Source organism: Athene noctua, chromosome 14 (genome assembly GCF_965140245.1).
Source record: "Athene noctua chromosome 14, bAthNoc1.hap1.1, whole genome shotgun sequence".
Classification (NCBI taxonomy): Eukaryota; Metazoa; Chordata; class Aves; order Strigiformes; family Strigidae; genus Athene; species Athene noctua.
Window position 1 is genome coordinate 16,147,657 of NC_134050.1, and position 14,809 is coordinate 16,162,465.

The 14,809-nt window shown below is 38.7% G+C and overlaps 1 protein-coding gene across 2 annotated transcripts; it reads right to left on the reverse strand.

Annotated features, from left to right (window-relative positions):
- Nucleotides 1-34: 34 nt before the first annotated feature.
- Nucleotides 35-14,566, reverse strand: UEVLD (UEV and lactate/malate dehyrogenase domains). Of its 2 annotated transcripts, XM_074918526.1 has the most exons (13): nt 14,507-14,566; nt 12,534-12,618; nt 11,789-11,851; nt 10,902-11,065; nt 9,769-9,904; nt 8,298-8,422; nt 7,570-7,675; nt 5,739-5,909; nt 4,619-4,792; nt 4,056-4,140; nt 3,287-3,410; nt 1,814-1,974; nt 35-195 (listed from the first exon to the last, which is right to left on the reverse strand). In XM_074918526.1, exons 1-13 carry the CDS (start codon nt 14,546-14,548, stop codon nt 186-188), a joined length of 1,446 nt encoding a protein of 481 aa, XP_074774627.1. In that variant the 5' UTR covers nt 14,549-14,566; the 3' UTR covers nt 35-185. The 2 variants fall into 2 exon arrangements, with proteins under 2 accessions (XP_074774627.1, XP_074774626.1); XM_074918525.1 differs by having other exon boundaries at nt 35-1,974; nt 9,769-9,932; nt 10,870-11,065.
- Between the last annotated feature and the right edge of the window lie 243 nt (nt 14,567-14,809).

A 14,809-nucleotide genomic window follows, 5' to 3' on the forward strand; every position in this document is an offset into this window, starting at 1 on the left:
GAACACTTCCGAGACTCTGTGAAAAATGGGTTGTAGTGCCGTTTATTGTTAAAAAGTGTTTCTGGGAATCACCTTCCCCTACGCGAATGTAAAGTGCCACTTCCCAGCAGAGCCCCGGTCCTTTGGTTATTTCTCACGGAATACAACAAACACGCGAGTGACGAGCCAGCGTTAGAAGCATCAACCTAAACATCCCTGGAAGAGTTCGCAGCTTTTCAGGATTAAAACTATTAATAAGAAAACCCCAAATAAAACACCTCGACCATTCACAGGAATAAATGCTCAACAGATTAAACAAAACACCTTGAAGAACAGTGTAAAACCGTAATTTTATGCTGCTTTTTCCAAAGACAAAAAAGTCTAACCCTTGTGTTGAGTGCTTAATAGAGCAACAAAGTTCTCCACCTGCAGTCATCACTAATTTTGTCCTAACACTGACCACCACAAAGGAGGAAAGTTGAATACACACCCTGAAGAAAAAAACCACAACCCTACTTAAGTGTTTTTTTCTTTCTATTTTTATATTACTTCAGAGATCAATATAAACTCAGAATTCCTTGCAAGTCTGGCTCTTTGCGAGCTACAGCCAGAAGGCACAAAGGATTAGATCTTTGGCTTTGACAAAGATCCTACTTTTGCTTAGAAATCTTCATCAGTATTTAACCAGTCACACCTCAAAACCTAAAGCATGGAGTGACGTTCTTACACTGCACCTCTGCCTGCATTGTGATGCTGAGGTATGATCAGGACAGTCTTTATTTATATATCTATCTAATATTAAGATATATTAATATATCAAATACAGTGCAGTGAATCAAGAGCTAAGAAACCAAAACTCCCTTTATTTTTTAAAAAAATTCTGCTTTTTGATTTATCTGAAAATCCAGATCCTGCCTTTTCGCCACATCCTTGGCCTCTCCCAAGGCGGGTTACGGGTGCTGTTGCCTTGATGTAAAGCTTACTGACATCAGCTGGCTTTGGATCAAGGCCTAAATTTGCAGATACTTCTGCACTACTTAACTGTCAGATTTTATTCTTTATTTGAAGCTCACCCCCTGCTCCTCCCTTTCAGGAAGGGACCCTGTGTAGCCTTGGAACGGGTGAAGAGTGTCGCCTGTGTGTACTGAGAACTGCAGGTGCTTTGGTGCTCTGAACATCCTTACAAAATAAGAGCAAACAAGTCATGACCAGAAAGTCTCAGACATCATTAAACATACAACAGAGCCTTCAGGCATGCTAATGCCATGCTTTTAGCTTTTTTCCCCTTAGTAATAAGCAGGAGTCCACTGACATAAGAGCATCTGTGATAGGCATGAAAGACTGAGCTACCAAACTGCATCCCCTGGTGCCCCAAGGAGCCGGAGTGTGACCACATTCCAGACAAGCCCGATGCAGCACTTGAAAACCAGGAGGAAAAGTTCTAGTGAGCTCTGCACACTGGAGTTTCCACAGAGTTGTGTAAGTTGCTCTCCTAGACTGTGTCCTAGTGAGGTGCAAAGAGCTAAGAATAACCCAAGAATCGGGCTATAATTAGCAACAAAAAAAACATGCAAAAGTCACCTGAATTTAGGTAAAACATTCTTGCATGTTACCCTCCTCGTTTTGGCTACCCTTGGCACACTTTTCAAATAAGAAATTCATGTGCAGTGCAGTATTAAACAATTTAAACCAAAACTAAGAATGCACTTATTGAAAATAAAGTAGAAAAGCTTCTTGTTTTACACAGAAATCCATATATACCAAGCAACCCTTTCTGCCTAGCAAATCTCTGACTTTTGTGAGCAGATACTGCGCTTCCCTTGTGCTTGCTTACAATTTCAGCTGCTGCTGAAGGTCATGAATTGATCCTGCGCTGCTTTGCAGTTTCTCTTGCACTAGTGGGTCATCTTCTAGTTTGACCATTTCAATCACTCCACTGGTTCCAAGAATACACGGTAGACTTAAGAATACTTCACTGTTTATATTGCAACATCCCTGAAACAACACACAAAAGAACACTCTCACACAGTTACTTATTTCTACTCTGTCTCAAGCATGGAACTACACAAAATAACTTGATTACTTTAATTCAGCAAGGATATTCCATCATATGGCATGTTTTGCACAGGTCAAATTCCAGTTATTTTAGATCCTGTGCAATGGGTTACTGTACAGAAACTATAAAATATTACTGTATAGATTAAAAAAAAATGTTGAACCATGCCACACTTGGAGTTTCCAATATAGGTGTACCAGACCTCTATAATGCAGGCAAAGTTTATACTACAAAACACTGTTTAACCAGTTTCTTATGTAGAATAGGCAGATACACTTGACAGTACAGTATCATTAGTTGTTTTAGGACTGAAGAAAAGAAATTTTAAAATGCAGCCAAAGGGAGCTATCTAGGGAATATTTTTCAGCTACTGATCCCATATTCATTCTGTGAGAGGCTCCATTAAACTTATATCCCTGTAATTCAAGTTTACACTGTAGATTTTGTTATTTTTAGGATCTGTATGGGAAATTTTACAAACTGCAGAATAACTACAGAATGAGAGACTTGTTGCTTCCCTGTATCTGCATTTAGTTCATAAATGATTAAAAACTTTACTTGAAAACATAATGATGAAATTAGGTACGTCTGTACTTGACACAATAAACAGCCTGCTCAGCTACCCTGCACTGGGACATGCAAATCACCCTTCTGAAACCTGCAAATGGAAGTGACAAGTACATGTTTCTACACGGGTTTTTTCCTCATATGATTTATTAATGCTTTAATGAAGCCTCTAAGGATAAACTTTAAACAAGGTTCAGTCTATAATTTTAAGTTAAATACAGCTTCAAATCTTCTCACGGTAAAGCATCAAGGAGTAAAAAAGCATCTGTTTAAAAGCTGGTGAAATACTGGTAGAAAATGCATTTTATAACTTTCATAAAAGATACTGAACTCGTTTGGCCTCTGGAGAAACCTACATTCAATACCGAGTACTTGGAAACTGTGACACACACATTTATCTTCATTTGCCAAATCCAGCTATTTGAGGGGAGCTGGTCAGCAACCCTGAATGTATTTTCCCTCTGGACTCTCATATTTTGGGGAAAATAATCCCGTTTTAATACTGTTTTTGGAAAACAATAATTGATCTTTGCTCATTTTTGGACTAGAATTGAAATCTGTTTTTGGAAAAAAAGTAACCAAAATAGTGCTACTTCACAACAGTTACTTTGAGATGTCTGTGCTGTTAAAATTAATGGTCATATCATTACAGTGCCAATCCAAAGATATTAATAACACATTTACCTTTGCCAGAGTGGATACAGAATGAACCTTTCTTTTATCTTTCAGTATACTGTCAGTCAAATCAGCAACTGAGAGCCCAATAGACCAAGATCTCTGACCTTTCCCCTTTAGAACTTCCATAGCTCTATATAAACCAAGAAAAGGAGAAAAACATTATGTTTAGATTTTAATTATTCTCATTTTGGTTTATATGTAAAACTCAAAAGACAGATTAAGCATATCATATCAGGTAATGTGTACTATAAAAACATGATTCTCTGTTTTGGAAAACAACATAAGGGCATTAAGAATTGCTTTAAAGAATTTCTTTATGTACAGTTTACCCACACTAGTAACAATTCCCTTTTCTGTCAAGAGGTGTAGCTGATATGTAGCTAATTAAATCAGGTGAATTAATCCAAACTTGTGCTTTGCTTTGAAGTGAACTGTTCCACACAAACTGAGGAAAGTGTGCCAGAAGGCTTGTCTACCTTTTTTTTTCCAAAACACACAATCATACTCACAGCTCTAATATTCTAATGTATATTCTACAAAGCGTGTCTTGTCCTTAGATTGCCACAGGCACAACATTAAGAACTTCAGAAAAATAGGGGGCACATACACATATATAAAAGTGACTGACACCCAGACCTTCAATTTCCTATAAGCTCCATGTTTGAATCTTTTAGAGCAAACTTCCTCCTCTTTATAAAGAGCTGAAGGAAAAAGCTCTGCAAACATCAAGTGCATAAACTGGATGAAAAAAACCTTTAGAGTATAATAGGATTACCTGTTAGCCACCTTTTCTCTTGAGTTACAAGCAGCCATTGCTTCTGTTTGATTTGCAATGGAATTACAACTGGTCCATGATGGTACTAAATAGAAACAAATAACATTTAAATGAACATATAAACAGTGACTAAAATAGCTACCAGGTGAGGAGAAGAAAAATAAAAAAATTCAAGCTTTCCAAACGTTCCTGCCTCCACAACCACCCAAATGCAGTTGATGACCTTCTAATGTTCCATGGACTGCTTAAATAAACTCTATAGTAGCACCTGGACAGAGGCATTTGCTAAAAAATTAAGTAATACGTAATGATTCTTACATTAGCAGTAACCTACCATATATTATACCACATTTCCTTCCTCTCTCAGTATGTCTAACTTTTTGCTACCACTCCAGGTCTACAGTCTTGGGCACACACCAGAACTATATTACTTAGAATCACTATTTTTGAAAACCTTATGACTACCTTCATTATTTTTTTTCTCAATTATTCTTTCATTACTCAATTACTTAAGCACTGCCAGGACATTACATACACATAGTCATAATAAAGTATCACTTTACCTTTGTCTTCCCCTTGTTCACCAATAATCCAAGCATCTTTTGCCAGCATTTGTGCTTTCAAAAGGTTTGTCAGTACATACTGAAATCTCTCAGTATCTAGGTTGGCACCTACTCCAATAACTCTGCTTTTGGGAAATCCACTCAGCTTCCACGACACAAAGGTCATTACTTCAACTATATGTGAAAGAAAAAAATATGGTGACAATGAAGGACCACTCAAAATTAAACACAACTGCAAACTACAAATCACAATTATAAAAAACTCCGGACCAAGTTGTTTAACTTCAGAAAAGGTATAAACTACTGATATGTTCTTACATGCTTATTTCAACCTAAAACACCAGGTCAGGTGGGGAGGAGGTGAAGAAAATTCACAGTCCAGGTAAAGTTTTAAGAGAAGTGAAACTTCAGAATGAGTCACCATGCTTCCCCCTACCAAAAATCTCACATGCTTCTAAATTTAGTTCAGCCAGTGTTTAATTTCTTTTCATTTGGCAAGCACTCTCTTCTCCATCTCCACAGCTCTAAATAATAGGAAGAGCAAGAAGCACTTGAGAAACAGGAGAGAGCTTTCTTCAGTGCATTAACAGGATAGAGAGGCTCACACTTACTTTTTCCCTTTTAATTAGGGTTTTTGCCTTGTCTTAGTTCATGGTATCACTGACCCAACAGATTTAAACTTTCCACCAAAACACAGCTGCACTATTTACTATCAACACTATATTATGTATTAGTGGTCCGTGAGTCTGATCATGTGGCACATAACACACATGCATCTATCCTTACTGCACAGGAGAGACACATACACGTAAAACTCACAACTGACAAGACGACAGCCAATGGATGCTAATCTTGTAGATACAATCAGGTTGAAACTATGTACAGAAACATAAATACATACCTTTTATACAAAACAAAGTATACTATTTTCTTTTATCTTGGTAACAGTAAAGAAAAAACCCTCAAAGACAGTGTCCTGCTCAAAGCTGAAAAGGAAAACATCTTTCAGAGTAGCAAGAATTTTTGACTAAGTGAGTGTATTCAGCAGTAACATATTTCTTCAACAGGCCAAAGAGGAAACCAGCTGAGGGACAGAACATTAGGTGAAGTACCAACATACCTGGATGAGAAGCAACAAGGAGAACAGTGTTCTGATTGTAGTGTGATATTGCTGGGATAATTCCTCTGAACAAATCCACATTGCTTTGTATGACATCAAGATAAGTCTGAGCATTACCCAGAGAATTAACTGTAAGTACTACAACTTTCGAATCAGCTGAAGCAGAAAAATCTGAAAATAGAAAGAAAAAATATTTTTAAAACGTATGTCATTCTAACAAGTTTTGGATGCAAAATGAAGACCCATCCTAAGGGCTGAACTGCAACATCCATCTTAGTTAGGGATTCTTTGCCTCCTGTCTACCCCCACATACCTCAGTGTGAAATCTGGGGCACTTTGACAGCACCTGTAAAACACAGCTCTCCCACAGAACTACTTTCCCATTTCACAGTTGGCAAACACAGCAGACAGTCTGCAGTTTGTCCAAGGTTACAGAGTAGAGACCTGAAAACATCTACATGGGGTTGACAAGTAAGTTTTTCCAAGGTTTTATTGGCAAGAGAATTAAAAAAAAATCCATAAAAAGGCTCCTTCATTTTTATTCCAGTTTTGAAAGAAGGGGAAAGACTTTTCCTCTTTTGCCTGAGGCTTCTATAATTTTTGATCTTATAGCTCAATCAAGGACATCTAGAAAACCATAAAGTGTTCCAAAAGTCTGTTTATTAGCTCAAAAGACATGTATTTATTAGCCCAAGAAAACACACAACCACCTTTGCTGCAGAAATTCGTAGATATAAGCATGCTAAAGTACCAGGTGACAGTGTCTAAGCATTTTGCAGTATTTTAACACTACTAATAGCATAGCCAGCAATAACATACAAGCTGTTCGTAGCTCAGCTAAATGTAAATATAAAATAGGTAACCATAAAGGCACAGAGGTGTGGTACAGTTGTATTACCAGGGTCCAGGAAAAAACGTGCTAGCAGTAAAACCTGCAAGATAAGATCAAAGGATATAAAGCAGGCAATGTCAAGGGCAAAAGAAGCAGATAAGATGCTTGGTGGAATGAAAACAACTCCCTGTCCTCAAAATAAGATAAATTACATCAGAAGCACAAGAAAGCCCCCTGTTTCATCTCGGAGAGGGCACAAAGAACATAAAAACATGACACACAAGCAAGGAAAAATGGGGAAGTTGCTCAACTCAGTTCCAGCTTCCCCCACGGAAGAGCTCTTGAGCTGCACCACCTCTGCAACTAAGACCATCAAGGTCTACAAAACCATCATCACTAACTATGGAGACATGGCATCGACTCTTAAATTGTACACTCCCAACTAGCTGGGAAGAAGACTGTTAAGAACTAATTGTTTGATTATGCAGTAATAACAATTAAGAACTGACTATTGGCCATGTGCATGTTTAATGAACACCAATTCAGGAAAGTAGCATTTTGAAAGTTACCTTTATTCATCAGCCTTTTTAACACTGCTCTCACAGCTATCTTTAAATCCCTTAACATACACATATTTCTCCCCCTCTTCCTTCCCTCTATGACACTGAAGTACTAGCTTGGCCTCTCTGTATTTCTGCATGAGTCCAATTTCAGCATTAGCTTCTTACCCTGGAAGTACAGACTCACACACTTTTACCTCCATAAACAGAATTTTAAAAGCCTGAAATAAAAGCAATGCAAGTTTTGCTGAACCTTCTCTTCCTAATTTTAGCCTGAAAGGATGAAGAAAGCAAGTAGCCATGAAAAGATGACAACATCTTTTTTAAAAAGATGGCCTACATGCCAGAGCCTCTGTATCCCCTCGAGTGTCCTGCTCTCATTAAAACGAGCACAGGCACACACAGTACTCACTCCCATTCCAGAAACAACATCTGATACCTTTGCTGATCTCCACATTTGGCAGAGCAAAGATCTCCAAGTCCATGGTCCCTCCTTTTGCTGCACCTTCAGAAAGATCCAAAAGAACCACCTTGTCTGCAGCACCCTGTATGAATTAAAAAAAAAAAAAAAAAAAAAAAAAAAGCAAATCGACAATAAAACAAACCAAAACTTGTTCTTGTGGGCTAAGGAACAAAACCCAGTATTCCTCCAATTCCAGTGTTTGTTGTAATGTGTATAAAACAAACAAAATTACTGACCAAAATTACAGTCAAATCACAACAAAGATAATTTAGTTTAGTGAGTTTAATTGGAAAATAAAGCATTATGAAACAAATACAAACTTCACAAAACCACTTCTGGGAATTTATTAACGTTGATGTTACTGTCGTCTCTGTCATAATGAAGTACAGACCATCTATAGATGACCCTTTTCCAGGGGACCAGGAGATCCCAACTATAAGAGGCTTGCACTCCAGCTAGAATCCTTTAACTAAGGATCACCAAAATAAGTTAATCTTCAACACTTTGTATTTAAAAATCTGACTGAGAAAACAGGGCAGAAAGTAACACTTCTGTGTGTCTCTAAGTTAACTGAAGAGGCAAATGACATAAGCAGTGACAAGGCTATTAAAACTGCTGAGTTTTTTCTATGTGTCCAATGCTAAGAACTAGATTAGAAGCCTCTCTATTAATTGGGTCTGTTGCTATTTATAATAATTATGTACCTTTGCTGCAACTGCTAGCACACATGCAATGCCAAGATCTCCAGCTCCAACAACAGTAATTTTATTAAAACATCCTTCATTTCTGCATCCACCAATTTTACTCTTTGATTTCATGTCAGTCTCTCCTACAATTAAAAGAAAACCAGAAATTTAAGTACTGATCCACACTATATCAATACAAGTATTGCTGCTTCATAAAGGATCATGGTTGCGCCAGAGTTAAACCAAATTACATAAACTTCTTCAAAATTGCAGTCAAGCCTGACCACAGAAAATTCATCACAACTTGCAAGGCGTAAAACACAAGCCATTGCTCTCTCGATAGGAATGCTTTTTCACTAAGAAAATACCAGCATAAAAATAGCAAGAAGCTAGACACTAAGACTATACAAACAATACTCCCTTTGCTGCTGTTACAGGTGTGACTACATACCATGGTCATAAAATTTGTAAAAGATTTCATATTTTGGAAAGACATGAAAAATGGAATTGGATTAAAATACAATGCTCTGAAATTGTTTAGCCAGTCCTCCTGGTAACACAAATCTCATTCTGAGTGAAGTGCAGAGAGATTTATAACAGAAACATTAAGACTGTTTGCCAAGAAATGTGTATTGTGTGTGTACACACATCTGTGCTCACAAGCACTTACATATATGCAATTACCAGAAGAAACAGAAGAAAATGGTTAAATGGAAAGGTTTTCAGTAGTTGTCACAGTTCACTATCTCTGATGTCACTAAAAGAAGGAAGAAGAAAAGACTGACCTTAAAGAAAATGTGTCAGGATGAAGACCAAGAGGACTGGAGCCATAAAATACCCAGATAAGGAAAACATGAGAACTGTGAAATTCAGGAATTTTTCCCAAGGCATACAATTGGTCAGATAAATGAGGCAAAAATGCCAAATAGCATCCACTCCCAAAGGGTATAAAAGACAAGTCTGAAATCATCTTATCACCACTGAACAAGAAACCAAGAGACACGACATGGACTCAATAGTCATCCCTCCTCATCCTCGGTGTGAACACCAGTGACTCTGCTCAGACAGGTCTCAGGGCTTGTGACTGTGGATGTGAGGGAATGGGATTTGAGTGAATGAATGATTGTCATCGGGTAAAATCAACTTGTTTATAATAAAAATCACGTTTCCCTTCCATAGGATTTCACATTGAGTTTTCCTGCAGTAACTTCCAACAGATTACTACCACCAAGTCTACAGCATTTTTCAGTAGGCTTAAATGCAAACATCCAAAATGAGCTGCTTACTGAAATAAAGAGAATCTGAGCTCTCTGTTCAAAAAGAGGCACTTTTGATTATACAGAGAAAATACCAAACACTGTGGACATGCAAACACCAAAAATTCAGGTATTAAAATTGTGTAGGCATCTTTGTGATTTCAAGCAATAACAATAAATAAAACATACATTGTATAAGAACATTACAAACAAATACATGAAAACATCCACACCTTCAGTAATCTTTGCAATGTAGGAGAGAAGTTCCGATTGCCTGGCTGCATCAGCAGGTGACAGTGAATACAAAGGGAGCTCTTCCTCAAATTTTGCAATCATTTCCTTGATTAATCCAGTAACAGTTGATTTAGGCTGGGATATAGCAATACAGAAGACAAAACTGCTGATTAGCTATTTCATATAGTGGTATCAGCTGTAACTGCAGTAGTTCGTAAAGAACCATAGCTATACAAAATTTAATCAGATTATAAATACTGACACCCTTAACACTTACATAAAGACTTAAGGGAAAGAAAAGCATCACTTTTTGAGAAGACACTTTCCAAACAGGAGTATGAATTAAAAGGAATTTAACAAAAAGGAATTATAAAATTGAAGTTATCAGTGTAACTAGTTTTTGAAGGCATCCATGAACATACGGAAGCCTTTGATATAGCCGCATCCAATATTATAAACAGGACAAATCCTAGCTAAAGGAAAGATAGTTCAAGTCTTCTCAGACAAGCTTAACTGTCCAGAGTTTTGGCAATTCAGTCCTCCTTTGGGCAAAACACACAGCAAAGTTAGTAAAAGTCCCCTGGGGACTTTTACTATCAGTAATGTAAAGTATATCCCATCCATTTCAGAAAACTAGCATTCATTAAATAATTTTCACTGGTCTGGCAGTCACATTTAAGTAAGTTATTTAATACAGTGCATAAAATTGCTTAGCAACAGCATTGGCTTTTGAATCTCCATGCTGATGTTTGAGTGCTGCTGAGACATACCCAAAAGGTAGAAACTTCCACTGAACTTTCCTGAGGAATACTCATTTGGTCTAGTATTATTATTCACTATTCATAGCAACAAAGGAAAAAGTATCATGAGGCTTATATTGCTTTTTAACAAAATCAGTCCCTTTGTCCTTCAGCTTAAAATAATTTCCCTTACAATCACAACTTCTTTTGGACTGTCTGAAAGCCATAATTTCAAGAGACGTAACATTCTGCTTCTCTTTGCATAATCATGACACATTTAACAAAAAAATGCAGAAAACAAAAAGCCCCAAACTCCTCTCCACTGATCTCCATACAATACCATGCACTATTCCCAAATACTTCCCTCCCCTGTCAGCCTCTCCACCTCTTACATGGCTCCAGTTTTGCAGGTAGGGCAGATAAATCCTGCCATGAGCATCGACATGCTTTCCCACCGCAATGCCCATGTTCACAGTCGGCTTCAAGAAGCAAATGGGGGGAGCAAAGGGATGGGAATCCAGAATCCACAGATGAATAGGAATGTTATAGGAATTACCTGTTCAACAGAAAATAGAAAGTTACTAGCTTCTGCATTTGAGAAGAGGCACTAAAAACTAACCGTGTGTGCATGTGATTCACACTTCACAGTAACAAAGAAAAGCCTGACAGATCGCTTTCTAGATTCATACTGGTAAGTACGTATGTTACTAGGACTAGTGAATAACAACAGACTTGTCTGGATCAACCTGAAGTACTACCAATTGTGTCTTTCTTAATATAAAGCTTTGTTGTTGCTTTGTTTCTCAGGGTATTTGATCAGCCAACATGTCTCCTTCTCTGGGCAAACAAATCTCCTATCCTAAAATACCCATTTCATATGTACTTTAGGCCTCAACAACTGATGCAGTGTACTTCAAAGGGGTTGAGTTAAGAACAAAAGATTACCTACCAGTTATTTTTGGACACTGCCTATACAGTCATAGGGCTTGTAGAGTTCATGCAACCTCATTAGAACCAAAGAGTTTACCTACACAGTCTCAAACTACATGATTTTTTAAAATAGTTAATTGACTTATCTAATTAACACCACATTATTTCAACATCTCTGTGTGCATGAAGGCAATTGTTTATGCAACAGAAGTGGCTTCTGCCAATTCATGCAAAATCCTTTATAGCCATCTTTAAAGAAGCTGCACAGCATATTGTTAACAGTCCGTACCCAAAATAATTTACAACTAGATTGATAACTGTTAAGGAAATTATATTTGATTTATCTTACCATATTTCACTGGAACAGTACCACTGAAATTCAGGAGGTCCTTCTGGGATCCATCCTTGAAGGCTGCAATTAAAAATGTGATTTTAACAAATAATAAATTCTTTTCAATCTGGCATGGCAATACCATCCACAACTACCAACATACAATGCTAGTTTTTCTTTAGAAATCAAATACGCTTCTCCTGAAAGAACCAAGGCTACAACGTTACTAAGGTTCTCCCTCCCCCTTTGGATAATTTCTTAATGTAACCTTAATGAAAATTGCACTGGTACAACTAAGCACATCATTAGTCTGAAAATCCCTTGTCCTGGGTAATTCTGGTGTTGTAGGAACTTTCAGTTAGGCTGAGGGATTCTGGAAGTTACACTTGATAAGCTAAAGACATCAGAATGCTTTTGACGGGATATGGGATAAGTGCTGTTCCAGATAAAGAATTTAGAAGAACATCGATCTTCTATAATTACTGACAAGTTAAAATCAAATGACATTTAGTGAATGAGTGGCTTAGGTTTTTATATCACAGAATCATATTATGTATATTTTTATATATACATATAATTGTATGTATGTATTCTTCGAAGAATATTCAGAAATAGTCACATTGCAAGAGAAATTTTACTGCAAATCAAAATAAAGAGGAATGCCACTGAAAGATACACTACTAAGGTTCTACTATACACAGTCTGAATTTATGGCAAGTAAGAATCCCCACAATTAGTTGAGACTAACTGTATCACTTCTTACTGTATGTGTTCATGGAGAATGTGAAGTTCGGGTAGGTCTTGTTAACGTTCTTTAGTTCTTCTATGGTCAGGTCTCTGAATTTATACTGCAAAGAGGGGTGAAAAAAAGAAAGTCAGAAAAAAAATGTTTCAATTCAAAGGCTTCTTCTTTCATTACCAGAGATAGGGAAAAGGAACCAAGGGAAGGTAAAAACACCAGAAGGGGCAGGTAGTAATTACCTGTGGTTTTATAAATAGTTTTGGTATGAAATAAACTCTCAAGAAAAATTGATATCTTTAAAGCTTGCTTTTTTTTTTTTTTGTATCACAGGTCTGCTGTTGATACATTAGAACTCGAATTCTGAACATCCTTATATACCATTCCTTTCCCTTTACAGCTCTGTGAGCAGAGGCTTAATAAAATTTATTCTCCTCTGCACACAATAATTAAAAACAATATACAAGTATAAATCTCTTAGAAAAAAGGTCATTTTACCACTGACACAGTTACTACTGAAAACTCAGATCCACCTGCATACATTTTAGAAGTTTCACAAGATGTCGATTTCCACAAACATATTAAATGTGTAAGTAATCAGCCTCTGGGAAGTTTTTTCCATGTTTAAGCTGTCCTTGAGAGCTGAGAAAATTCGAAGTAATGCATTCCTCCTTCCCACCAGCAGAAAACCTGCCCACAGATTAACAGAAGTACTGATGCTTGAAATGGGATCTGAAAGTAACTCTGCAAGAATGAATCACTGCTACTTCATTTAGACTGTCCCCAGTCCAATACCCGAACTTCCAAGAGATTTGCATCCTCCTACATTTGAAAGTTATGAAAAATATTTTTCCATTTCCTAGAGTAGAGCACCTGCTTCTCATTTTAGGAAGTCTGGAGTTGTCCTGGAACCCTCGCCTAAGCAAACACAACTGCAGCCTGACAGTGTCTTAAATGGCTTCTGACCGCACAGGAATACTTGTCACATAAGAGCAGCTAAAATCTACAATCTCTTCAGAAAGGCACCCCACCAGAAACAGCAGCAATACCTGGATGGCACGATTATTTTCCACGCTGTACAAGAAAACTCAAAGCTACTTGAAAGAAAAGACCTTTTAGTCACCTTCTCCCCATTCAGTCTTACAGGCTACTGTGAAGTCAAGCAGCAAAAACCCAATAATCAAAGCTGCCCAAATTAGTAATGTTTACACGAATTTAACGCATTTTCAGAAGCGTTGATACATCTGGCTGTGAAAACAAGGGCATCTTTCCCAGGTGATCCCCTGCTTATTCGTAATGCAAAATGAGGCATTCCGAGTACGTTGTTCTTTTCTAAAGATCAGAAGATTTATGAGGCGAGTCGGATACAGCCCTCGCTCATTCTGCACCTAAAATTATTTGGCATGCATGCCCCAAATTTAAATACCCGTACCTCAGTTTCTCATACGGAAATTAAAGCATTTTTACCTCAGAAGAGATGCTATAAAAATAAATCTGTGTTTCTAAAGCGTGAAAATACTAACGCAGGGGCTGTCCCCGCAAAACCTCCAAGGAGATGAGTAACTTTTCACCCAGAGGAAGGTTTCAGGCGCATGCAGCACATCCCACGCGGTACCTACCGCGTCCTGAACCTCAGGGATGAAACCAACTTTAACCTCAGTTGCAGCGAGGCAACGTAAATCCCGCACCCCGGCCGGGACAGGCTTTCATAAGTGACGGTGAGGAAATTAAAGCCACCAGGGAGCGGCCCTGCCCTCCCAGCACCTCATTTTTTTCGACTCGCGGGGAACTTTTGCCGACCGGGGGCCGCATCCCTCATGCTGCCCGCCCGAACCGCACGCTCCGTCCTCTCCTGCTTCAGGTGAGCCGCGCCGCTCCCTCCGCCCCGTCTAAAAACCCGCCACTTCCCTCCTCCCCGCCTAAAAACCCGCCATTTCCCGCCGCCGCCCCCCAGCCCCCCGTGTGGCGCCGCGGCGGCGGGTGAGCGGGGCCCGCACCTTGCCCAGCTGCTTCCGCAGCGCCTCCTCGGAGAGCGCCATGGCGGCGGGGCCGGGCCGGGCGGGGCCGCCTCCCGGCAGCCCCCGCGCCCCCCTCAGGCGGCGCCCGGCGACGTCGGAAAAAATAAATGTGATAAAAAACCCCGAGTCGTTTTAAACATTTTCCTTCTAATAGATCTGCGAGCGGAAGGTCAAATAAACGCTTCAGCACGTTACCACGACGGGTGAATGCAAAGAGCTGTCAGCTGGGGGCCGTTCCCACCCGTGTTACACACCAACATGCCAGGCCCCCGCCTCTAGAAA

Bases quoted from the DNA above. Each gene is read 5' to 3' on its own strand.
- UEVLD (XM_074918525.1), bottom strand. From the start codon at position 14,548: ATGGCGCTCTCCGAGGAGGCGCTGCGGAAGCAGCTGGGCAAG. The intron at 12,619-14,506 runs GTGCGGGCCCCG...CCCTCTTTGCAG, and splicing joins TGCGGAAGCAGCTGGGCAAG to TATAAATTCAGAGACCTGAC. The intron at 9,933-10,869 runs GTATTTGGGAAT...GCTAATCAGCAG, and splicing joins GAGGCTGACAGGGGAGGGAA to TTTTGTCTTCTGTATTGCTA.